General features: G+C 34.0%; 1 protein-coding gene and 1 long non-coding RNA gene across 3 annotated transcripts in view; both read right to left on the bottom strand.

Annotated features, from left to right (window-relative positions):
* Positions 1-1,295: 1,295 nt before the first annotated feature.
* Positions 1,296-8,036, bottom strand: LOC119069827. The gene is made up of 2 exons (XR_005086415.1): positions 2,983-8,036; positions 1,296-2,952 (listed from the first exon to the last, which is right to left on the bottom strand). It is a non-coding gene; the product is annotated as an uncharacterized LOC119069827 (long non-coding RNA).
* A 151-nt stretch (positions 8,037-8,187) lies between these two features.
* The window catches only part of LOC119069825 (octopamine receptor beta-2R-like), a 133,437-nt gene continuing 114,342 nt past the window's right edge, over positions 8,188-27,282 (bottom strand). For both annotated transcript variants that reach the window (XM_037173987.1, XM_037173988.1), the window contains 7 exons: positions 24,992-25,453; positions 12,969-13,067; positions 12,667-12,728; positions 12,471-12,507; positions 12,011-12,378; positions 10,351-10,528; positions 8,188-10,254 (listed from right to left, as the gene is read on the bottom strand). In XM_037173987.1, the coding sequence (XP_037029882.1) occupies positions 9,930-10,254; positions 10,351-10,528; positions 12,011-12,378; positions 12,471-12,507; positions 12,667-12,728; positions 12,969-13,067; positions 24,992-25,269 (1,347 nt within the window). In that variant the 5' untranslated portion in view covers positions 25,270-25,453 and the 3' untranslated portion in view covers positions 8,188-9,929. The remainder of the gene's footprint in view (positions 10,255-10,350; positions 10,529-12,010; positions 12,379-12,470; positions 12,508-12,666; positions 12,729-12,968; positions 13,068-24,991; positions 25,454-27,282) is intronic.

Genomic DNA, 27,282 nt, shown 5'->3' on the forward strand with positions numbered 1-27,282 from the left:
TACTACAGCCATTCGAAAGAGACCAAATTCAAATTTTTCAACAAAATAAAAAGTTTTAATTAGGTCTCTTTCGCATTGTGCAGCAGTTACAGTGTCTCTCTAGCTGCAGCTATTAACTGCACATAGCTAATCGAAAAAGATCCAATTCAAATTTTTCTCTTGTCAAACTTGACGGCATAATAAAATACAAATTTGAATTAACTTTCTTTGTTCTTTCGCTTTGTCCGGTCCGAGAAATGGACTAAAGTTTAAATGCTTTATAGTTTCACTACAGGATAAGCCATTAGAGATCCGTAACAGAGTACTAAAACTGAGAAATGCATATGGCATAGATTACAAGTGGATTTGGAAGCGAAAAAATGGAATTCAAAGAAGTTCGATAATTTGTGATTTGAATAAATCACAATTATGTGTTGTACCTTATTCAAAATTTTGTTATAAAAACTGCTTTTAAAAACTACTAGTGACAGGAAAACGACTAAGAACCCCAAAAAACATGTTTCGTTGAAGGAAAGGTACTACAATAAGCAATAAATCTTTACTTTACTAGTGAGGTAATGTGGCCTTTACCTCACTAGTGAAGACCCTTTCCCTCGCTCGTAAAGTAAAATGCCATACTTTACACGTGAAATAATTTGATATCTCGTATCACGATGAGTAAAAGTACCTCGGGCTGAAGCCCTCGGATACTTTTACTCATCTGGATACGAGATATCAAATTACTTCAATTGCTGTCGAATCACCCTGAGTGGCATCATCCCGAAAGAGTCGTAAGGCTACATATCACTAGTGTGCTCTAACCATTGCACTGTAGCCCATAGTAGACCCAGTGTTTCTCTCGTTCAGACAGGCGATATACTTTCTTTGTAATAGTATATTACTTCCGAGGTTCCAAGTTGTGTATTTGATAAGTGGAGTGTTACAGCGCGACCCGAAGGGGAGGGCAGTATTCCTTACTTGTCAAATAACAGACTTGGAACCTCGTAAGTACAATGCTTTACGTGATTAAGCAATGTAAATGAAAATGAAACATGCCGTAACACGTAAAACCACATAAAAATGCCATATGATGTGCATGTATGCGTTTCACCTTTTAGTGTTAATGCTTGGATCTAGAGCGCTATGCACGGTGCATTGTAAAAAATTAATTCTAATTTTACAAGATTTTATGATGTACTCCACACGCCACAAACCATGACTGAGGAGTGATAATAAAACAAAACACAATATTAAGACTATATCAGACATCGGTTCCAACCTTTGACAAAAAACCCATAAACACGAACTCACTTTTCAGCGCTCATGACCGAAAAGTTTATCGTTGAAAAATGTCCACATTAATCAAATAACCAAACATAAAATCTCAAACGAACACACGCAATCACGTTACATCCTCATACGAAACAAAAAAATTGTCCGAGACCGAAAGTCCAATATCTTTTCCAGCAAGCATCAACAATAACCGCACTCAAATCTATCCATACAAAGCCCATTCAAAACGGTGTGTCGTAGAATTACTACCAGCGCCAACATAATGTGACGGTCATTACTATGAAACTGTTTATGTATCGTAACCATCGTAACTCGTCTAACATACACACGAAAATATACACGCGAATATGAGTTTGTTTAGATATGGAACAGACGCAAGCGGCATTTCGTTTTATTCGATAAAAACAGCGAATATTATGCGACAACATAATATTACAATCACATCGTTCGTGCAACGAAACTGAAACGGTGTCGGTGATCTTATTGTTTTATCTCGGAAGTAGTGATAATAAAGTGTATTTTAAAGAAAAAGAGTCGTCAATGAGTCACTGTTTAAATATAGTGTTGTGAAGCAATCGTGTGACTTTTCAAGTTTTTGCTGAAGTTCGATTCGGCTTGTCAAAACAGCAACACGCGTGCGAATTAACAACGAACAAATTGGGAGACTCGTACATGCGAAACGAAACTGGAAAAATCTTTCGACAAATCAGTAAGTGACAAACAAATTGTCTGTTAAAATTCACGGATTTAATCTGTTGTTAAAAACGATTTTTCACTTAGGTGGGAACAGACATTTAGAGAATGCTTGAATCACAGGAAACCGCGGAACCTTCTATAGACCACGAAGAAAATCTCGAGTTTCTATTTGAAAAGTTGAGTCATCTGCAGCCTGAAGAAAGAAAATTAAGTTCTGTGGGTGGGTTAGCCGGCATTGCTGTAATAAATCCTCATTGTACTTCAATTTTTCATGGTTTTCAGATGCAATTATTCAAACAGTCAAATTCACCGACGAATCAATAGCACCGGTGCTCATCTACACCTTTCCCAGTCTAGGACTAAGATATCGATGTTGGACATCAGCTCTGTATCTATCGAGGTATTTGGAATGCAATCAAAGTGAATTTCTATCGATAGAAATGGACAGACCGGTAAAAATACTGGACATTGGTTCCGGGACAGGTATCGTTGGAATCGCCGCATCTAAGTTATTTGGCCGCCACGTTCAAGTTACTGTTACCGATGTCGCCGAAGTGGTACCGAATATGATGAAAAATATCGAGGTCAATCAGAACGGAATCGACAACATCACAGCCGCACCATTGGTGTGGGGAGAGAAAATTATGAACGCGGATTTATTGCATCAAAATTTCATTCTGGCTTCGGATGTGATTTACTATGAGGAACTCTTCGACATTCTCATCCAAACACTGGTGGAATTGACCGAATCGGGTAGCACTAAAATATTCATTGCGGCCGAGAAACGGAAACGAGTAGAAAATCGTTTTTGGAAGCGGGCTGCCAAATATTTTGTTGTTAAAGTTGTTGAACAAATTGAAGATAAGTCATGCGAGCACGGATATGTGACCATCTATTCGTTAATACGAAAAGCAAATGCGCCACAATATCAGAAACCAAATACTCATAAATGAACAAAATTGTTTCACTACAAATTAGCTTAGTCTAGCAAGTAGATCACTTGCCCATTAAAACTGTTGAGTTCCTTTTAATAAATAATTATTTGCGCTGATGTTTTGACTTATTCGACTAACATTTATTGTGAACGAGAGACCTCAGTACCTGCCGATAAGTTATGAACTGAATGACGAAGTGAATTTTCAGTTTCTGGTGCAAGACCGTGATTGAGTGGTCTTCCAGTACTTGTCAATCACTTACCATCCAGTTTTTCTTTGTACAGCCTTTTCTAAGAAATCTACAAAAACCCAGTAAGTTTACACACACAGTAATACAATGAATGAAACATTTACACTAAAGTCTTAACGCACTGGTTAGTTCTCTATGAACTCTATGAGGAAGCCTCGGTTGGCCTGTAGAGGCGCCACAATTTATTTTTCAGTACTTCATTCTTTGCGCTCTATTTTCAGATGAACTAAACTTCACTCTGATAAATATCCATGAGATATCACAGCAGTGAAGTTGGTTCTATAAAAAAAAATAGATCGCTGACACTAGTAATTTTATGACGAAATGTACTTGAAATGTATAATAGAAATTTACGAAAATCTATTACATTGGAGCTTTAATTTCCATACAACATTTCCCTATGCAAGCACTAACATAGGCATTTGGAGTCTAATGAAAAATCATATAAGACTCTGCTTTTCTTCGCACAGGGGGTATGTTTTCTTTGTGTGAGTTATAACACACACCACATGCAATTTTGTATGCATGGATGGATAAAATTTGGAGTCATTTTACCACCTGACAAACTGTTCAAAAATAACATGACGTGATTGCTATTGTGTCTGGTTAGGTAATTTTGATAATATTTTGTTTGTTTATATCCTTTATACTCGTTCAATAGTATTGTTTGTATGGTATTGTGTTAAATATTACAAATGTCCCAAATTGCGGCAGCTCGCCATGGCTTACATACCGAAAACATCGGATGGAGTAACTGAGGCGACACATAGCAACGTAAAAGAGACCTAATTCAAAAATTTCGTTTCTTCTTTTGTCAAAGTACTAGTCAAAATAAAAATTTTAATTAGGTCTCTTTCCCGTTAATATGTGTAGCTACAAAATAGCTTTTCTTTGTAATTTACCATTGGCAGATTGTTCAGTTTTATTTACTTAGGCTAAGTACACGAATATCTATCACGAGCGAAGCGAGAGTTACACATAGCGACGCGATAGAAACACAATTTAGATTTTTCTTCCGTTCTGCTGTCAAGTGTGACAGCATAACAAAACAAAATTTTGAATTATGTTTCTTTCACAGATCTATATATATCTACAATTAGCTTTAACCAGAGAAATGATAAGAGATGACGCTGCGCCGGCCCCAGCCGGATAGAATGCGTATCACGGCACTTTTCGTATATTTTTTGTCGAAGTGTGTAGGAGTGGTGTAATGTCAAATTTACTTTGAGTTTTATGGACATTGGTTGCTCACAAATACCAACATGCAATTTTTTTCCAGATTGGATAAATATTATAAAAGATATCGATGTTTAAAAAGCGTCGCAAAATTTCAAATTTCTTTACTTTGACATGTAGAAAAAAACAAGCTTCTGAAAGAACAGGTTAAGACACTTCTGAGTTGATCACGAAGGCGTTAGACCATTATTTCTCTGTGGCGCCATCTAGGTTGATGAAAATTTATATGACGATTTCAACTCAACAAAAATTAAAAAAAATTATTTTGTTCAAGTTGAATTTATACACAATTTTTAATGAGTGGAACCTGTTCTTGCAGAACCTTGGAAAAAAAGAATTCCACTTTTTTGGCTCGAATCCGTCGAGTAGAAGACTAATAATTATTTTTGATAATATGGTACATTCATTATGAGATAACCACATTTTCTTGACACTCATGGGTTTTAATGCTGTCATACGCATTCTATCCTGTGAGGTTGCAGCAACGCCATCTGTTATAATTTTTCTGGCTTTAATAGATCACTGTCACTGTCAATATCATTTGAGATGTCAAATATGCTCAACACATTATAGAAACTCATCTGGTAGGTGAGACGCCATTACGAAATATTCCATGCAATTTCAGGCGTGAGCCGCTATTTGACAATGATCCATATCTACATGATGAGTCTTTCGCTAATTATTCTGAAGTTACTTGTGCTCATTTGATAAAATTGTCAAAAGCAACACTTGAAATTGGAAATTAAACTTTTTTACTTCAACTTTAGAAAGTTTTCTTGTAGACAAATTCTTTCATTTTCTTTCATTTTTTTGGTTGTTTTATATGTTACAACTATAAAGTTTTCTCCATATTAATGAGTGTATGTACTGCTATGATGCAAGAAAATATAGATTTTTAATTTGACTTTATTTTCTTTTGTTAATTTATTATTATTATAAGTTTTTTTATGGTCAGATCGTATTACATTATTCTAAATGTTAATTTATTTACAATTTTTTTTCTCTCATTTTTTCTTTACTTTTATTTTTACTAATTTATAAATAATTTTTTATAGTTCGTTTTTGTGCTTTGCAAATTTTTTTAATCTTTCAATTTTTATTTACCATTTTATTTAAATTTATCTACCGCTCACATTTTTCTTCTCCTTTGCTTCCTTTTCGTTTTTCTCTATCTTTCATTGGTTTTGTTTTTATTTTTTTCCTTTTTTTTAAATATAAATGCTCTTTGGGGAATTAATATTTATTTTAAATATTTTTGTTTGTTTTGTTGTTATGTTTTTATGTTATGACTACTATTGACATGGAAATGGTAAATAAGCAATTAATAATTATCTATCTCTCTCTGTTTTCCCATCTTTTTTTTACAACAAAAATAAAAAATAAAATTTTCCTCTTTTTTGATGTATAGAACAAAATCGAGATTTTATTTAAATATAAAATTCGACTGAATACAATTAAAATTCATCATCAACAACAATATGCTCTTTGGTGCAATTTTTTTTAATCTTTTTTCATTTATTTAAAATAAAATTAACATTTTGTTTCACATTATTTGGCAATAATTAAAGCTTCGATTTTAATTATAACAAAGAAAACAAATATCGTAAATTTTCATGTGTGTGTGTGTGTGTAATATTTTGGTAACACCCTTTCCACTAAAGCCATGTTTTCCAGTTTAAATCGGATTTAATTTATTTATTATATTAAGGGGATGCGCTACGTTCGGGATCGACTCGTGTTTTTAATCGAAATTTATTTGTAATTGATGGAATTAGGATGTGGTTATTAATGTTATATGCGTGAGACTAGATGACTTGTACAAGTTTAATAAAATGCAAAATATGTCGACACAATAACATAATCCATTTATCGTTACCACTGTTATGTATTCAACTAATTCTTGCGTGCTTCAGGGCTTATTATTCAGAATTAAAGGGCTGGGAAAATCGACAAAACAATTTTTTTAAAGGAATTTTGTAATTTTCTTTAAAGAATTTTATGATTCAGATTTTCTATTTTGCGATTGAATTTTCCAAAAATTTTTAGAGAATTTTAATTCGGAATAATAATCCCATCGAAAAGTCGCATATCATATCAGTTGAACCGAATTCGATTAAAGAGTTTTTTTTCCCTCCGTTTAAAATACAAATTTTCCCCAAAAACACACTTTGGACTGTGTTATTGGTGTGTGGTTTTCTGTTGAGTTGATTTTTCACTGTAATGGCGATGATTCGTTTGATTTTCGAGTTATTTGATTTGAGGGAACTTCCTGGAAATTATTTGGATTTGTTGTTTTTTCGGTTTGTTTTTCTTTTTTTTAAATTATTTTATCAAAATTTATGTGTTAAAGAAAGGTTGGTTAGACTGGATTTTCGCTTCAGCTGGGTAGGGGCGTGTTGTGAATTTAAATTATTATTTATCGATAAAATTTGTGCTAACACCTGATTTACTGATAGATATTTGCATTAACAAAATTCTTATACTTGAAAGAACCGGAAATTCTGCACTTATTAAATAACAGACTCGGACTGGCTATATGGGCTGCTGCAAGTGCTTTTGATTTTTGTATGAATGAAGAGCAACGACGGGCTTTTTACTAATTATCTTCATACAACGCCCGAAGACTTTGTGACCCAGTTCGGCCCTGTTAAATGATAGATTCGACTTCAAAAGTTAGAAGGGTTCCGGAGGTTCTATATTTTGATTCATCGACGTGTTCTACTTGCAATTGGTATTATATATGATAAAGCTGATCATTCATTATGACAAGATTATATCTACCTATGCGTAAATAGATTAATTCTAAGAAAATTGGAGGGTGTCCACACCACATAGTGAGACAAACAAAACAAAAAAAAAACTTTCTCTAAGCGCGAGACCTTGATTTACCGAATGTAACTTTCACACATTGTGCGCAATTTGAAAAGAAAGAAAAAAAGAATCGTCCTCCCTACATCCAGCTATCACCATCGAACAAACCATTCATATCTCATAAAGAATCGTAATTAAATGAGTCGAGTCGATGTGAAATGTGGACAAAAGTCAAAGCGAAAAAAATTAATCTGAAAGTTTTCTTGAGATGTTGATGTCGTTCCGTCTGTGTTAACGGTGGTGGTGGTGGTGCAAAAAACATAAAATGTGTAACGATATGTGGGACTCTTAAAAAGATGCCGTGTTTCGTCATGGAAACACAGTAGTTTCGAAACTACATGGGGGGATTGTCTCGAAAATAGACTTTAATAAGCTTGAAGATATCGTCGCCCCATAATAGATTGGCTAATAAAAATGATGGAAGAGGCGAAGACGAAGAAAACGTAACATATAAATAAATGTAAACCTATCACCAACGTAGCGCATCCTCTTAATTAATTTTTGTTTCTATTTTCGGAACAGAAACATATATGAAATACATCCAATCTAACATACTGCGGCCATCTATAATGCCCGTTAGTACCTATTGAAAAATGCTAAATTTATCATTTCGTTATTTATTTTTAGACAGAAAAAAAGACGTAAGATTATCATCTCGTTTCGGTTTTTCTTCTTTTTTTTTTGAAAGACTTTGTATTCGATTTCCTTGTTTTTTTTCTTTCTTAATAACAAACAAAAAGAAAGCTAAATTATTAGTATTATTATTATATTCGAGATGGACAGACATCATTTTTTTATTTATATTTTTTCCTTTTTTTAATTTTTTTAGGCTACTAAATATTCGATTTCAAAAAAAAGTTCCCTTTTGACACTTACAAGATAATTATTTTTTACAATTAATTTTTCTTCACTTTTCTTCACATTTTGTTTTAGTTTTAATTTTATAAGATTTTTCACTTTGTTATATTCCTAAAAATCGTGTGTGTAGTTTTATCTTTTTTTTGTTTTGTTTTGTTTTGTTTAACTTAAATAGTGCAACGGAAGACAATCAATGCTTTTCAAATTTCTTTTAATTTTTTTTAAATTATTTTATTATTAACTTTTATTTCTGTGACATTTTTTCTGCTTATTTCTTTTTGTTAAAATTCATCATCTCACTATTTATCCAAGAGAGTAGATCGTTGTAGTAATTAATGTAAAATATTGTTTTCTTTTCTCTTTCCCACTTCTATTTTTTGATATTTTTTTTAGGAATCCACCCCTGGATCGTCTCTTTCCAGATATATATCTAAGATAAAATGTTTTTGATTGTTACAATTTTTTTTCTCGATTGCTTAACAACAATTGAAGTATAAGTAGATTCAATGCAGCTCTATATTTTGATGATTGGTAACCAGAAAAATATTTTAATTGAATTTAATGGAAAAGTTACTCAGCAAGATGTTAGTGTAATGCTGTCTCCGAGTCGCTCCGTAAAAGCTTCATATGATTGTGTTGGTGTTTATTACATTTTACACAAAAAAAAACGAAAATGTGTGAAAAAGATCGGCTCGGAGACAGCGCCAACTGTATGCTGTCACAAAATTTTTGTGTGCTGACAATCGACAATGTTTCATTTTCTCGTTCGGACGCAACCGATAATGACAGAGGTTCCACTGCTTCTCATTCTCTATATTCTATATACAACTACGACCACTGTAAAATACAGTTAAAGTCAACCAAATTGATGTCTAAATTTGCTTCAGCTGTTCTATTCATACAAACACACTGATTATACATCTTTTGAAGGGTTACCCATTGATATCCATAACGACATGCCGTTCGTGGTCAAGGACGCATAAAATTAGTGTGTCTGTGTGTAGACCAACTGTTAAAGCACCTGAAGCAAACTAAGATACAAATTTAGTTGAATCAACGCACTTCCAGCAAAAGTGCTATTAATGACAGCTGCCAAATAGAGTACTTTTTGTATGAAATTTTATCCCCACTCTTTTTACAGTGTAAAATTTTGTATAAAGCACTGCCAAGTTTCAGTATCCTATTTAGAGTACCACTTTTGCTTGAAGTGCGTTGGTTGAATTTAACTCTAAGTTTCTACTGCAAAAATTTGAATCGGATCTTGTCTCTTCTTATTCTCATCTCTCTTATTGTTGCTAAAATACTCTCACAAGTATGGAAAATGTAACAATTATTCCAATAAACAAAGACTGCGAATGACAGTATAACTACAATTCGAAATGTGAATCATGGATTCATTGTAGCGTTTGGTAGTGTTTTCAATGGAAGTCATTGATTCGACAATTTCAGAGAAACAGCGGAAGCTCTTATTGCTTTCGTATCGCTCAGTATCAGACCTCATTGGACTTTCACCGTGTGTCGACTTATTGATTCATTAATCACACGACATCTCACTGGACGATATACATATTCGAAAAAGCCCAGAGCACACATATTTCAGAAAAACAAATAAATTCTGGCTAAAACCCTTAACACACACTTCACCTTAACCATCCAATATTTTTTTCCTACTGGATTTATCGCAAAGGAATAATATATTATTCGTTATGAAAACAGAAAAAAGAAAAGAAAATAAATTTCCCAACAAAACTGACAAACCAAATGTCGTGTTCATCACGCACGATTTGCAAAATTTTCCATCAATTTCTTTACTATAAACTTTCCGTCAACAGGTCACTAGTCCGTCTTTGTTGGTGATGAGATTTCAAATAACTTTCGGAATAAACACTTTTCGCACGACTATCGTATCGTAAACTCGATCGCCGCACGTCCAGCTCCATGGGAAAGCGGCCACGTTTCCACCAGTTGCAAAATAAACATTCTAATGTGCTCTTGAATGCTTCGCGAAAGTCACGATTGAAATAAGCATAAATGAGTGGATTCAGGGTGGAATTGAAATAACCAATCCAAAATAAAACAGTCACCAAAACTTTGGGATAGGGACAAGCTTCGCCACATAATGTTGTTATGAGATACCTGAACAATAATTGAGAGAAAAATAAAAATTTATTTGCTAAACATTTGTTAAACGAAAGGAATGCGGTTTGAATGCATGTAACGTCTGTCACTCACCACAGAAAGAATGGCAGCCAGCACAGAAGGAAAACACCCATTATAATACCCAATGTTCGGGCAGCCTTATGTTCTCTTTTCATCTTAATTAGATGTCTATCTTTAGTTGGTGTATGTTCTTGATCCACTTCATGTAATGTCAGTGTTTTTGATGAACCAGAGCCACTTAATGCTTCTCCTTAAAAATAAAATGTTTATTTGGATTTCGAATGGAATTATTTTTCAAATTGAGAAAAATGTACAAGGGCAACTTGGGAATGGTATGTATATATTGCATTGCACCAAGTACATGTCAGTAAAAGTAGCAACACTTTTGCACTCATTTCTTGTATATGCTTTTGCTTTCATATCTTCCTTCTGTACTTCAAAGTTCCTCTGTATTTATTATTGCACATACAGCACAAAGCAGCACCATACCCTTGACAATAGAGAACTCAGATTATAGAAATTGGCACGACACAACTGACTCAATTTTCACAATTGGGTCAGCGTAACGGTAACATTGTGACGGTAAGTTAGTTGGTGATTCGACACAAATTTACAAGAAACTGAAATCAACGGATATCTAAACGTTTGTCGGAATCTTGATCTTGATGTGATATTGTTGTAATGGTAGAATGGGTTTGATTGGCAAGAATAAAATTGGACTTATCTGCGGAATTGACGAAATTGTGTGATACCTTGGCACAGCAGGGCTTATTTTTTGGGAAATTTAATTCCGAAAAAAAGCGAAAATAATTTTTCAGAATTGTTCTGAGTTTTCAGAATTAAAATTCCCAAAAAATAAGTCCTGTGGACGTCCGAGAAGACGTCGCTTCAATCGAACTGCATTTCAGGCCATGATTATTGTATGATCTGCAGAAAGTCTAGTAAAAAGAATATACAATATGTATTGTGGTACATTCCCATCAGACCTGGTAAATTTAACTCTCCACTAACCTGGCAATAGAAAATTGCATCGAGGTTCTTTGAGACAAATGTTTCAATGACATTAATCAGTTTCAGGTAAACTGTGATGGGAATTGACCTGCTGTGAATCGAAGTTTATTGAAAAGATTAGCGATCACTCTCGCTCGATAAACTCTGACATGATTACACCTTCTTTTCCGCAAACATATAATTAAGCAGTTTCGTTGGCTCTTCTTCGTTTCTCTGATTACTCTTCTTTTATTTGTTATAAACGAAGTTAAAATGAAAGGTGTCGGGGAATCTCGCACACGCGATCATAGTATGCGTCCTTTTACGACATGTAACGAAAAGTCATGACTGTGCGAGATTCACCACTTAGATGTGAATCTCGCACACCATGAATTTGTGTGGTGTGCGAGATTACCCTACCCCAAATGAAAATGGATAACTTTATGTGTTTGGAAAGCAGTAGATCACTGCAGTTGTGGAAATATAACGTCCATGGTTGTATGCGAAAGTAGTAGATCGAAGTTTATTGAAAAAGTGACTACAAACTTTGACGGGAATACACCTAATATATCGGAAAACGTATGAAAAAAAATTCAAATTTTTAAGAATCGATTCGTCCTGTTGGTGAAACGCCTCCTTGAAATGCCTTTTACACCATACGGATGCAGTCAATATGTTCGATTTCAAACAGAACACTCACAACAACAACAACAAACAGGAAAACAACACCAAAATATCTCACCATTGTTACCACCTCCGCTCGATGAATGTCGGTGCATTAACATTGCATTGCCCTGTCGCAATGCCAATTGTTTTTCTTGTCGATTTGCTTCTCTGAATATTGCCAAATATGTGAAAATCATTATGGTGCAGGGTATCCAGAATGATATCGAACTGGAAACGACTGCATACACTTTATTCACTTCGAAAGTGCAGTTTTCCGGATTTTTAGCAATGAATAATTTATGTTCGTCGGTCGTGTACCAACCAGCAAATATTGGTATAAACGACAGTAAAGCTGGCGAGATCCAGGTGTTGAGAATCATAACCGCAACCACCTTTTTGGTGATGGTCATTGGATATTTAAGAGGTTTTACTATGGCATAATATCTGTAAGAGAAATTGATTTTTCGTTTGCATTTACTCGCATTTCGGTTGTTGTGAATTCTATCAACAACTCATGTGATGTAAATTGGAATTACCTATCGACAGAAATGCAGCACAAATGGAGAATACTGGCTGGAATAGCGAAGGTTTTGTCCGGAAAAAGAAATAAATTTTTTAATTATTTGAAAATAAACGTCTGCTGTACGGGAAAATGAGGTTGAAAGACGACATGAAAAGCTATGTGTAACATCGGATTTGTGTGAGCTTTCCGTGATGTGTACATTATCTTACCTGTTGAAAAATAAACGTCCAGACTGTTCCAAAGATCGCAAAGAAATTGGCTAAAGATCCACCTTTTGTTAAGGGAAAAAAGGAAATTAAATTTTCAAATACAGTTCTTAAGCACCGCCACTACAAGTCAAAACATCGTACGTCATTTTTTTTTGTTTGCTTTGCACTTTTCAATTTATTTTCAATGAAATACCAAAGCTTAAAGCTCCGCAAAGACCATTCGTAAGCAAACAAAAAAAAATCTTGTGTTTCCATTGTTTTGCTTTGCTCCGAATTGGACGAGAAATGTACTCAAAAATTACCTCCCAGTTACTTGAAAACTGAAGTTGAATGTCATTGCCATCATAGCTACCATAATGTCGGCCATTGCTAAGGATATGACGAAATAATTGGTGATAACTCTGAAAGTAGGAAATTTGCAATTTTAAAATATTTTCGATAATTGGGAGACTTAGCAATTAAGATTATTGTAGAAGTTGTCACTAGTAGTGACTCATTACGTAACGTATAGCAAGTAGGGGAGAAGGTGATGGTGATGTCCATACATTCTTTGGGTCAAGAATTACACGAATTTTAATTCAATAGGACAATACGTCTGATTACAGGGCCTATTTTCAAGAAAATAAATTCCTGAAAATTATGTACATTTCCAGAAATTTCTTTATTTCCTTATTTACCCATTTATATCTTTGAATATGTGGAACAAATAGGACATATTTGAGATTGATAAGACGGTGGAACTTTAAGGTGTTTATGATAACCACATATTCTTTTGTGTCGATGACAATGTCGATGTCGATGATACTATTAATCGAGTTGGTGAATATTTTGATTCTATATTCCATCCATTTAGAGACCGTTACAATATTTAACATATCAATAAAAAATCATTCGATCATAAAATTATAATCGGATTATAAAATCGCAGTGGCGGTTGTACGGTGTTCAATTAATCGAATGACGAAATCAGTGATTGAAATTATTGAACAACAACATAATTAAATTGGTTGATATGAATTGGTGTCAATATAATTGGCGTTCGATCATCCTTGAATAGGACTGCGGATACCATTTTGAAATGACCCGTTAGTGTGTAACCCGTTTAAGATCGTGACAAATTTTTGTGTTGACAGTTTTTGTGCTGGCACAAATTATTGTCACTATCTTAAACGGTGTTAGTGTGTGTGATATTTATTGATCCGAGGCGAAGCCGAGATTAATGAAAACGTTACGTTTCATTAAATTCCAAGTTACGTAATTTACATAAATGAGACGGTGAAAATTTAAAAGTAAAAAGTTATTTAGATCATCTCTGACAGCTGGACACATTAGTTGTAATAAGTTAAGGAACATTTATATTTGAATCATCCTATCGCTCGGACTTATCCATAGTGGTCCATGGAAATCTCATTGACGGAAAATTGTTATAGCATAAAAAATGAAGTAATCCACGAAATTGAATTCGAAATTTGAAAAAAGCCAATATAATCCACCTGGATCCAACCCCAAAAGTCAATCAATCATTCCTGTGTGTCGAGTTTTTTTTTGTGCTGTCCATACACAATAAAATAATTCAATTTACAGGCCGATATTGCTAAAAGCCATTTCAACTTTTTATTTTGATGTTGGTTTATATGAAAAACATATAAAAAAAACTGATTTAAGTATCAACAATTTTTGCCAGCACCATAATGAAATGTAATACGGAACATTGTACTTAATTTCACTGGCATTATAAGCGCTCTTAAAAAAATAAATTCTCGTTGTTGAAATACCTAATCATGTGCTAGTTACAAGCGCATAAAAAAACGTTTTAGCAAAAATGTACCCAATATAAAATTACTAATTAAATTTTCATAGCATCAATTTATGAACGCGCGCGCTCTTTTCATATTATTTTCTCGCTAAAATTATGTGGCTTTTTCGATGTGCTTTCGGATATAAACAAATCCATAGTTAACTAAATGGACTGCTTTACTGTGGGTTATATGCTTTACCATGAATGGGAGATAAAATCGGGACAAAAAAAAATATAAAAATAAAATTTCATACCAGCGTGGCATACAATGGAATATATTGGTGAAAGTTTCCCATTGATTTATTAAATTCAATGATACATACAGGATGCAGAGCGGAATTATTTTCTGAAATGGTAATGTAATCGAAAATGTATTGTGCAATGAAAATTTTCGACATTTGTTATTGGAATTAGCTCTGTTTGAGATAGATGAACATTTTGCTGCAATAATTGGAGGTCTAAAATAGGGTCATTTCGTACCTACTGCATTTATGCAATAATATAGGCTCATGATTTTATGGGTTGTTAATGTCATTTGATCTTTTAAATCTAATCTGAATGCATATTACACACTCATCTGTAACACGCTGTAACACCGAATACGGAAAACGTTTCCTAGAAATGGTAATATTACGGGTATCAAATGGCATCATACTATCTAAACAGGACTGTGCGCTGTACCCAGACGCAGTAAGACACTCCTATTTGCGATAGATATTTCAAAAATCTTGGATTCTTTGTGGTCGTAAACACACTAGCAATTTAGCGTTGATGGAATTGAAGATTTTGCTGCGTTTTCCGCTGTAATCAGGGAAAACAGAGGATCGATCTAATAAACGTAGAACGCAATGCATTGCTGATATCGACAATTAGGCGATTTACATAGTTTGACGAATGATACAAATCGAAGGTACCACGGAAACCGCAGCATAATTGTTGAACTCAGCAATGCAAAATTGATCGTGTGTTTTCGGCCTGTTTCTCATATTAGTATTTTCTGATAATTAATTTATGCAGACTTGGCGCGATACCTCCATTTATGGAATAAAAACTCTTCTGCATATTATACCACGTCAAAGTACTACGTATAGCATCTCAAATTCCACTTTGAAAACACCGAGCTGAATATCCTTTCCAAAGGAGAATTACTCGCTGTTTAGTTCAAATAAAAAGAGCAAGTTTCGCATATTCAATCAACATCGGTGGAGAATACACATTGATGTATTGATATTATGTCACATATCAAAATGTCTTAAACGAATTATTAACGATTTACTAAACACATCCTACGTTTTCAAATGTATATTATGGGGAGGTTATACCTGATTTTAATCAAATACGTTAGCTGAATAATCATTTGACTTTTGGCTTGCCGTCGAATATTTTCAGCGTTGACTGGAATATTTAAACGCGACATCATGGCATACCATCATATTTATATATTGTGTACGCGGTAAATATAGCGGGAGCTTTTCTACATTTTGATGTTTCAATATTGTGAACTACAGAAAATTGTTATGGGAAAATATAATAATGTTGAAGCGCTGAGCGAGAGACTTGGTAAAACTATTTTTATAGATGCGATGCTTGTGGTGTATTATGGGTTTTTTTCCTTCATCTTCTTCTTTCGGTTGACTTCGGTGTGTGTATATAGGATATAGGATACACTGAGCTGTCGCGCATTTTGTCATCAATTTTATGTCTTTGATTATATATATGGTTTAAAGTGGTTTATTATAACTACACTTTATCATCATGACTACAAACTGTCAAAACCACACATTTATATACAACAAAAATGTAATAGAAAACAGCCCAAAAAAAGTTTGCGAACAATTTTTTTTTCACTTCAAGAAAGTTTTACGTGCATCGGGAACGAAATATATAAAATAACGTTCCATACGAGTATTCGAGAAATAGTAGGTTTATGTTGTGTGTTCTGTGTTTTTTTTGCCCTCCTTTTCTTTTTCGGTAAAGGATGTTACTGCTGAACCGGTGCACCGAGAAAATTTTTAGATTTAACTGTGTGGTGTATTGCATTGTAGGATCAAATATTGTCTTATGACCTTAACTGTTTAACCTTCGATCAGAACAATTATTTGGATTTAATCTATTTAACAACGTTTTCATTAGTAGTCGATTTGAAGAACGAGCAGAAGGCAAGTGTGGTAATCGCACGAGTCACAACAAACAAGCAATAAAGGACGATAATAATTATAATTATTATAAAGCATTTAGGTTTTCAAAGGTATTTTTTCACCTTCTTTTGCAGCACAATTGTGTGTTCAAAATTCACCGCACAACCCGTAAAAAGTCCAATAGATCAATTTATCAACTGATTATTAGACTTCAGAAATCATCAGGGCCAGACTGGCTACTAAAATGCGTTCGTATGAAATGTTAGAAAAAGGACTTGAAAGTATGCATGCCGCTTTAAGTGGGAATAATGCTTGAAAAACATCCTTCGTAACGGCCAAATGAAAATCAAAGGTGTCTTTTTATGACGAAGGTTATTTTACTTAATAAATCACGCCAAACAACCCAACTCAATAATTTTTGTTAAAGTAATAATTACCTAATCAGCGAAACCCCTTCACAAATATTTGTGTGCTTTATGGAAAACTTTTTTTTTTGAACTTTTATACAAACAGCGCATCGCGATGTAATAATTAATTCTGTGACCTCTTTCATTTAAAGTACCGTCTTGTCCATAGTGTTTGATATAAAAAATCTTTTTCTTCGTTATTTTTGAAGAAGATGTTAGTCAGAGCTCATCGTAAATTTTTCTTGTAGTTGTCGATAATAAAATAAGTGACCGTTTCTATGGGATGGTATTCAGCGACTATTTCTCGGAAAACATTTTCGCATATTTTCTTGAATTTCCCACATTTTATCGAATTTTCATAAAAAATGTTAAATTTTCACAAAAATATTTTTTGAGAAAATTTAGAAAAATGTGGGAAAATGTAAGCAAAAATTGGAAAACATTTTATTTTCAGGCAGAAATTTTAATTTAAGTTAATATATGAGATAAAGGGATGAAGGTATTTTATTTCTCCGGAGGAATATAAAATCAAATTCGAGACGATTGTGCGCTTCAGGTTGACCTGATAGATAGGTAGCGCCAGATAATTTAAGTCAGTCGGATCTAATTAACGAAAATTAACGAATGAACGAAATTACAATATTAGTTGACTCAGAGCTGGACGTCGTACGAAATTAATGTCAGAACTGTGTTTTCGACCGTGGGGTGATTCAGTCAAGTATGTCTCGTAACTAAGGTATTCGCACATACTCATCTTGATGAGACAGTACCAACATCGATTCCACCTTTTAGAGGATCCAGATTCTTTAATTCAACCGAAACCTTTTGACAAATTACATTTCCAAAATCATTTTGAACTAAAACGAAATTTCCGCAAAAATTTAGATAATGATCTGCCGGATATTGATTCCGAATTTAATCCGATATTTTTGTCTGTGTGAATGCCGGCTATACATATTTGAAAATAAGGACTTGCGTGTTCTGCTAAAATTCCTGGACAATTTTTTTTTTGTTCGCTTGTAATATCCTCTACATCCTCTATGAATGGTAACAATGGTAGAATGTGTGTATAAGTTTTTACGTTTCTCTGTTCTTCAACGAAACCAGTTTCATAATCCAATATCCAATATCTTGTGTGTCATAGCACATATGTGTATGCGATTTAGTACGGATACCATTTATACGGTCTAGGTGGCAGAAGAGAGTGTCGTATGGAGGTATTATACAAGAGAAATTGTTGTAATGACCCAAACGCTTAAATCGGATTACAAAAATCTGTGAGTTTGGTGCCGTCCTTTTCTTAGTCGTTTAAAGAAATAGCGGAAAAAACAAAAAAAAAAAAAAAAAACTGAAGAAAGATGAAAATATTAAAGCTTTCTCCTACGTGAGGAAATGATATTTATAATAATGAATGAACATAATAAACTATATTACGGAACGTTGAATTGCTTTAATATGCTGAACAAGAGAGCAAGGCTTTTTGCACGTTTTCTTATTATGTGGGGCGGTTGTTATTTATATTTTCAACTTTATTAAAAACAAAGAGTTTTTTTTCGTTGGTTCGTTCGTCGCTCTTATAATTTTATTTAAAAAAAATTTAACATTTAATTTGATAATCCAGTGTGTTAATCCAAGGATATAGTATACGCAATAATAAATAATTATTTATTTTTTGTGTGTGAGTTTAATTCGTAAAACGGTTTTTTTAACACACTCACGCTGTGTGTTTGTTTGTTTGTTTTTTTTTTTAAATAAAAATAAAGCTGCTATTTCCGATCGAAACACGCATTCTGTACCTATTTTTGAATTCCACATATTACGTGTTCCACAATTCCGCCACGGATTTTTTTTTATTCCACATTACAATAGACAAGTTGGCAACAACAATAATGCAACGTATATTATATGACAACAAAAAACGTAATACGCTTGGACAGATTTACACGAATTGGTTAGGTACATAATATCGTAAAAGTACTAGTACAATTTCTATAATTTAAAAATACGAAAATGTGGATCTATACGTTTTATGTATAACATCCTCTGAAAGATAAGATGTTGCATTGAAACGTACTCTCAGTTAAACGTTTTTTTTTCTTGTGTACATGGTTCATGTGATACGTATATATGGGTAACTCCAGGGTTAGTTGCGTCACAAATGTCGTCATTTCTGAAGCATAAAGTGACCGGTGTTGGCTATGTTTTGCGGTAACAAATCAGTCTATAAAATTTTCTAATACTCAGGAGACCCAGTGCTTTCATGCCAACAAGAATTGGAATTTTTAGCCTGCGAAGTGTGACCTGTGTGATCGTAGAAGTCGACGGTTAGTTGCGTTACATGTTTGTGCCTTTTCGTAATATTTTTACCAAATGTAAACTGATTTCTGTAAACTTTTTTTTCCCTGAAAGCTATGGTCAAGACGCGCAGTAAGCCCAATATGAGGTTAGTAGCCTAACAAAATGTGGGAGATATGTCTATAAAAGTGATATTTTTCGGTGGTCATTAATAGCCAAAAATATTTTTTTCCGAAATTGGTGGTCGTTGCCTAACAGAAAATGTTGATTTGGCTCAAAACCGTTTAAAAAAATGGTTACAAAATTTTTCGAGATAACCTCGACGAGTCAAAATTCGAGGATGACACTTATCACCCCTGAGATGCTGAGCTGATTTCACCTACTTCATTCACCCAACTAACCTGATCGAGGCAAAGTTATTTTTCTCATGAAGTCATATGCTGCAGCTTTCGAATGACACCGATCTTCAGTTTTTATATGAAGAAATGTATTTTTGGCAACGTTTGGGTCGAGGTGATTTCACCTTACTTCGAAGCAGAATGAACCAAAAATCTTATAAAAATTTAATTTGGTGTCATTTGGTGCAATTGTGGAATTATAGCGAGAAAAGATTATAGGGAAACAAGTCTACAGAAATCATTTGAGATTTATTGAGAATATCTTGGAAAGTCGAATACAAACAAACACTTTTTGGTCATATTTTGGCCCCGAGACGATATGCCAATGACCTCATATTGGTGTCAAACTACGCGTCTTGTCAATAGCTTCCAGCAAAAAAAAGTTTACTGAAATCGGTTCAGGTTTCGTGAAATAAAATAGAATTTTCACCGACCTAATATGTGGCTTAAACGACGCGTTTGGTCAACAGTTTTCAAGGAAAAAAAAGTTTACTGAAATCGGTTCTCATTTGGTGAAAATATTTCGAAAAGTCTCAAATTAGCTGGAATTACCCATATATAACATACGTATCACATGAACCATTCGTTCGAATCCATCCAGACGTAATAGTTATTTATGCTCCTAGACACATGATTTGACGCTTGATATATCAAGCAACTCGAGGTTTAATTTCAGCTCTTTGCAGCGTATCCGTAAATTTATGTTTTTTCCCTGATTAAAATTCAAAGAGGAAATATGTACCGACGTCATACACGGATCTAAACATTGAGTAAGAAAAATTGAGTTATGTTAATTATTGGAAAATTGGTTCGCAATGTTGATTATTCACCATTAGCTTAAGTTGCGCTCGACAAACTACTGCGACATCTGTTTTCCGCTTCCATCATGAACTGTTTTGATAACGTTTCCACACAGTTTTTATTTTACCACACTTTTTAAAATCAAATTCAAAATCTACTCCTCCCAACCGAAATCGACCGCGCGACATCTCAAAATCTGTTCTCATTTCTTCGTTTTCGATAAAGAAAGATCCAATATTACCGTTGCAAACAATCAATTTTTCATTCCCAATTATTGCATACATAGTTAACTCTATCTGACGTTACCTAGCTGCTTCCAATTTCTGTTAAAACTTTATCTGTTTCTCAAGCATTTTGAATGTAAACATCTTAACCATATTCTTCATTCTGTGTTTTTCCGATTCATTACAGAAACATAGCTCTACGACGTGCCACAATTAGTTTGTTGCATACTTGAGCGTGTTTTCATGGAAGTGGATTTTATTCTGTTTTGGCTTTAGAGATATAGTTTTAAAATATCTCTGATGCGACAAAAGGAGTCGAACCTTATTTTGTTGGTAAACAATTTCTGTCTAATTGAGGATTATATAACGTGCACGGATTGGATTGTAATCCATTTATAGAAGGTTTTTTCGTTTGATTGATTTTTGGCTGCAAAGGTAAATTATTTACCGCGAGAAGGTGAATTTATTTCGAACATTGAAACTGGCAAAATCTGCATTCATGGTAGCGGCAGCGCATAAGAAAGGACGAGCGGAAAAGGATATAACAATAACTTTGTTCGTGGAATATTTTGTAGTGCTCTCCTCTATTTGTTTTCGTGTAGTTTCAACGAGCTTTCATGTGACGGTGTAGGTACACCTAAGCAGCTAACTTTGAAATTTTAGTCAATTCATTCAATCCTTTATGTTGAAATACAAACTTGTATAAGCCCTGATGACGAAATCTTATCGATATGACCTCTAGTAACATCTAAGGTTGTGAACAGGTAATGAGTTGGTCATGATTAAAAAAGGCGGTTACATGACAAAATTCGTGTTCGTTAGATTAAAATCCAGTGAACATTCGCGTTTGTTAGGTTGTTTACGACTTTGTTTACATTACAAAAATGCTATTGAACTTTACGGCACATAATTCGTGTGTCAGCCACCTTCGTGAGTAACGCAACACATTCTTTCGGAACCTTGGTAATGGATATTTTTAAATCGATTTCCGTGATGACTACTAACATCTGAAATAAATTGATCCCAAATTTTCCTATGATGTAAAGACTTTTCGAAAACCCTACACGAAGATTCACCTAATGCAATTCCTTATTCACTGAACCATTGCATCTTAATCCAAGAACTTCCAACGTTCCACACAGACGCACTTTTCAGTTTTATTCAAAGAAGTGCATCATGATCAATTAACTCACATCACCGACCATAACTATTCCAATCAAAACGGTGCAACTCACATAAGATGTGCAAAATGTGATGAATGCCTGTTGGATACTGTATTCATGATAAATTACATCAAACTCGTCTGGTATAATTTAGCACGATTATTTCACACATTCTGCAAGCATTTAAAGTATCTTCCTTCATCCTCGTTTTACCATAGATGATGGTACATCCTTTATGTCGGTGTGTGTGGTCGGTCATAGACAATAATGTTCATGTATCGTACATTAAATTCAAATTGCTGTGTGTAAAGAAAGTCTTAAACCGATTATTCACTTGTTGACTCTGGTTTCGATCTTACAAAAAAAAATGTATTTTAGCCCACATAGTCATGAATACTAGACTGACTGTTTATTTATTTAAGTCAGTTCGCGTGGTGGAATTGAGCGTACGTTACGTTTTTGTTCTTCTGGTATTTATTTGTTTGGGTACTTAACGCAAGCAGTCTTGGTGGACGAAATTTCATGTAATTACCGTGGGGCTGTGAAAAACGTATTATCGATTTTGTATATTTAGCGAAAATTACTGGGAAAACATTTTGTAAATTGTTTAGTTTCACCATTTTATATTGAATAAAGACGAAGGAAAAATAAAATGTTTGGCAAGAACAGAGTCAAACACGCGAACCTCAACCACAACAGTAAAGACGGTTTGAAGTGAAAAAGAGAAATAAAATCGACAATGTATTCGGATTAGGAGGTCGTCGAAAACTGTTTTCAGAATTGACTGATTGATTCTCATGGAATATATTTCAGCTTAAAAAAAAGTCGGAAAAACTTTGAACGTTTTGATTGTGTCGAAATTCACATATTTGTCATTGTGTTCTTCCCTTTCGCACAAAGAAATTTTTAATACGAACAACACAGAAGCTATTCCACAATAGCCATGTTAGATTAGATTAGATTAGATTAGATGGGAGGGTGTAAGCCCAGCACCTAAGCCTCAGATGGGCCTGTTGTGCTATTGTACAAGTCTCTTGATCATATGGACTGTGATTTTACATCATATCTCTCCCGACTTAGATTGTTCACAAATCGACCGTGTGTTAACGTCCCATACGTTGTGAATTCTCCAAGCCGTGGGTGGTATGCGAATACCACAACCATCACTAATTGACCTGTACATTTTCCCAAAGATGGCGCTATCAACATTGTCATGTTGTAGCTCTTTCTACTATTGACATTATGTCGATATGGTTTCTTTTATGGAGAAAGCGAATGTTGGGTTTTTTGATATTTCCGACTTTGTTACGGTTACGGCTATTAGTTTTAGGTAATAGCAAGTGTCTAATCACCATAGGCCATGAGTTGCCTCTTCGTATAAATCGCCATGCCACCATGTGACTGAACTCGTTCTGGCGTTGCAGGTTGTAGCGTCTGAATGATTCGTATTTCGTCATATCCCTTGACATCCATACAACGTATCAATCAATAGATCTGTTAAACCTCGCGGTCATTTTGGAGTACAAGATAGTTTCTGTATCTTGGGATTGTACCACAGCAAATTTGTAAAAATTTGCTATGTGGTTTTGGGGTGTCAAATGAGAACCCGAAGCGTTTGTACCTTACCTGCACTAAAATTGACTGCCAGATGCCATACGGCAATGTGTCATTTTCGTACATTAATCGAGCACGTAATTTAGCATTAGCTTCTGGTAGAGTCGATTGTTAATCCGTAAACCGACGCCACGAAGCACATGTTAAATAACAAAGGAAATAACACAATTGTTGATATCGCACAATGAGGCGAGAACGACTTTATTGATCAAAGAGAAAATGACCTACGAGAACAACACTTTGACTTCGTTAATAAAACCTTTAAAATAATTTCACCATTTAAACATTACAGCAAAATAAAAACACCAAAGCCGTAAAAGTTGGCACAGAAATTAGACAAAATCGAAAATGAATTCACACACAGCCACACAAAAGAAACACTTTTAGAGAGCAACGCATAAACACGTCCGTTCTCTGTGACTGCCGTTGTCCAATAGCCATGTTTGTTTCAATACAAATAATTTTTAAAACAGGTCAGGTGGGAATTCTTAAAAATTTCAATTTTTAAGGATCTGTTGGAATTAAGCTGTTAAAATTCGTAAATTTAAGAACTATTTTTGAAAATTATTTCTTGAAAATTCCTAAAATTCTTGAATTTAAGAATTTTTAAGATTTAAAAATTTTTAAGAATTGAAATTCCGAATAACATGTCCTGGTTGACGGGAAATATTTTAAGAATTCATAGGATTTTTGAGATATTTGAGAAATGAAATTCCGAATAAGTCCTGTGTTTGAACTAAATTTTTCAAGTTTAGATCAGGCTCTAGTTTGTTAAACAAAAAAAGTCCGGAACTTGGTTAAATTCAGGTTTTCCAATTACTAACTCCAGACTTTATTTGAAACGAACTGTGAATAGTGAAATCGAAATTTTGGTCGAAAGAATTCTCTTACAGAACATTCTAAGATCTTCTTTTTTGAAGCATTATGCTTAGTGCCCAGTACTTCAAGACATTCGAGACATTTAGTGCGAGGTGTTTAATGGGGGTCATTACCATAAAAAATAATTTTCCACCAATTCCGAGCCTTCTGAACAAAAGAATTTTAGGGCTACGGGTAGTAAGACATAATTACTGGTCGTTAGATGTTTAACCATATTTTAGACTTTGATTTAATTAACGTATGTGAGCGTAGAAAAGTTTTTCCAAGCTGTGATCTTAAGCTCAGAATGGTTCCAGTTTACATATAATTTCAAAGGAAACTTAGCAATTCTCGTAAAAGCTCGTTAAAGCTGTCAAAAATCAATTAGTTCCACCTACACGTCTCTTTGTATGTATTACGATTCTAAGTTTTTATGAAATAGATTCGGTCTCTTCAAGCACCGCAGTCATAATTCAATTTTCCCGACAGTTGACCTTTCCGATTTATTTTCTTGTGACACGGACATCGTTTCCTTTCGATCATGTTAAATTAGAGTAGCAGTCTTTACCACACCATTGCATTGTCATTAAAAGTTTTTATGATACAAATATTGCAAAATGTTGAATTACCGTAATTTTCTAACTCGCATCACTGACACAATAACAAGTAAATTGCCGAATATAGCAGCCACAATAATCAGTATCATAATTGATGCTTTTAGCACCAATATCGTCACATCGAACCATTCATTCTCGTTGAGTTGCGAATTTTCTGGGTGTATTGTGGTTGCGCTGATTGCAGGTAGTTCTTCATTTGTAGCATATGGTGTTGGTAACGATGACCCATATATTTTTGACATATTCGATGAGAACAGCAGCAAAAACAGCATATAATAATGGATGTACATCGTTTTGTCGTTGATTTGAACACTTTGGCTACACCACACTTGTGTTACAATATTTGGTCCTACTGGATTATGCTACAGTTGCTTATGGTCGACGTTCCAGAGACAGATGTACAACGTATTCGCTGTCGTTCATCTAATGCTTGCGGTAATAGAATTGATGTCTTTTTATGGGCCATTTTATTATCTGAAATTAAATTGGGAAAAAGTTCAGTAAAATTGAATTTTGCATTCGAAAACATTTGGAATTGAATGTGTACGAGATAAAAAAAAATGCGTTGCCATTTCGATATTGGGCTTTGCTTGTCAATTCAATTGTCGATAGACTTCGTAGTTAATTTTAGTTTGTTTCTTAGTTACAACAGGATTGTGAGTAGTCATTAACCAAAAAAAAAACTAAAGACTTAAAAACGACTATCTCCCTCCTAACAGGTACTCGGTGGGCGTACAGTCGAGATACTTAACACCTTACTTTGATTGCTTACTATTTAATAACATGTCAAATTGTATGTGTGTTTTGGAGAACTTTCGAAAGCTTTAAGCTTCTTTTGGACGTGAACTAGAATTTTTCTTTTACTACCCAGTCATTTCCGCTACACAAACTCTACACTTGTCGAAAAGACAGTTACCGAAGCCTGTTGCTCCAAAAACACACTTGTGAGTTTGCTATCACCAAATTGTTTCTTCATGTGATGGATTGCTTTCGCAGCATCCAATGTAATTTACCATAGCCTCCCAATTCAATCTGTCTGTTTTGATTTCTAAAATAGAATTCACGTGAAGAATATCAAGGCTACAGAGGGGGACGTAGATACCAAAAGTATTTTGATTGAACTCACTACCATTTTCGCGGCATCTAGTTTATTCAGCACACTCTTTTGATTCTATTGCATTCTAAGTACAATGCTTAAGGAAATGTTAAACTAAGTCGAAACAATGTAGGGTCCCATTTATTCAGGGCTCCGTTGAAAGCTTGTACTGGTTTCGTTATATTTTCCTTACAGTGTTTGACATTGCACAATCATTTTCATGCTTCTATTTGTTTTATATTCACTTCGGAACAATGTAATTTTGCAGCTGTAATTTAAAGACCGCAAATAGACAAAAACTTTATGTTTGTTTTCGATCGGCAAACCCACTTTCAAATTAAATTCGAATAAAAGTTTGGTCACGTAAATATTACACTACATATTATACACTAAATCTGCGGATTCGTTTGTAAAATTGTTTACAAACTCACAATTAAAAGCAATCTAGAGCGTACCCGTAATCGTCGCCAGAAAGTTATACTATTATAGTTGACCGAATAGTTAGCATGAATATTCATAATGTAAACATTTATAATACAGGCGACACGTTGCGATCACTTTTTAATCTAAGATTAGATTATTGAAACGGAAAAAAAATGATTTTATGAAATTTTTTTATGTGAACGTGACAACGAAAAGTTTAAAAATAGTGGTCATATTCCATTAACCGTGGGCGTTTAATAATGAATTAGAGACAGGCGTTCTAGCTCGGTGCTGCAAAATTTATTTATATGTTTCCATATTAATTCTCAAAGTGTTTTTTTTTTCTTTTTCTGCTTTCTGCTTTCGCCAAGCGACATTTTATAAAATTTTCATTTGACAAAGGAAAAATATGTTTGTTTGAAGAACGCAAAAAAAATAATTGTTAATTAACGTCGCGGCTCGCTTTATATAATCATCGTTGGAGAAGCGATAAAAATTTAACAATTAAGGTGACTAAAAACAACGCCACTAATGTCTCTCTCAATCGACTATTTTTTTATTATAAATTTAATTATAGCGAGAAATATGCCGATCATTCTGTTTATGTTCGGCATTCCTACAATTTGTTTATTTTTAAAAAGTAAAAAATGATCGCGTAGAGATAATATTATTGTAAACGAAAATTGAAACAGAAATAATATTTTGTCAGACGAATAAATTGACGAACTCTCAGCAATTAAAATCGAATGATCATTGTGCAATATGACCCTAATGATATGATTCA

The sequence above is a fragment of the Bradysia coprophila genome (genome assembly GCF_014529535.1).
Source record: "Bradysia coprophila strain Holo2 chromosome X unlocalized genomic scaffold, BU_Bcop_v1 contig_39, whole genome shotgun sequence".
Taxonomy (NCBI): domain Eukaryota; kingdom Metazoa; phylum Arthropoda; class Insecta; order Diptera; family Sciaridae; genus Bradysia; species Bradysia coprophila.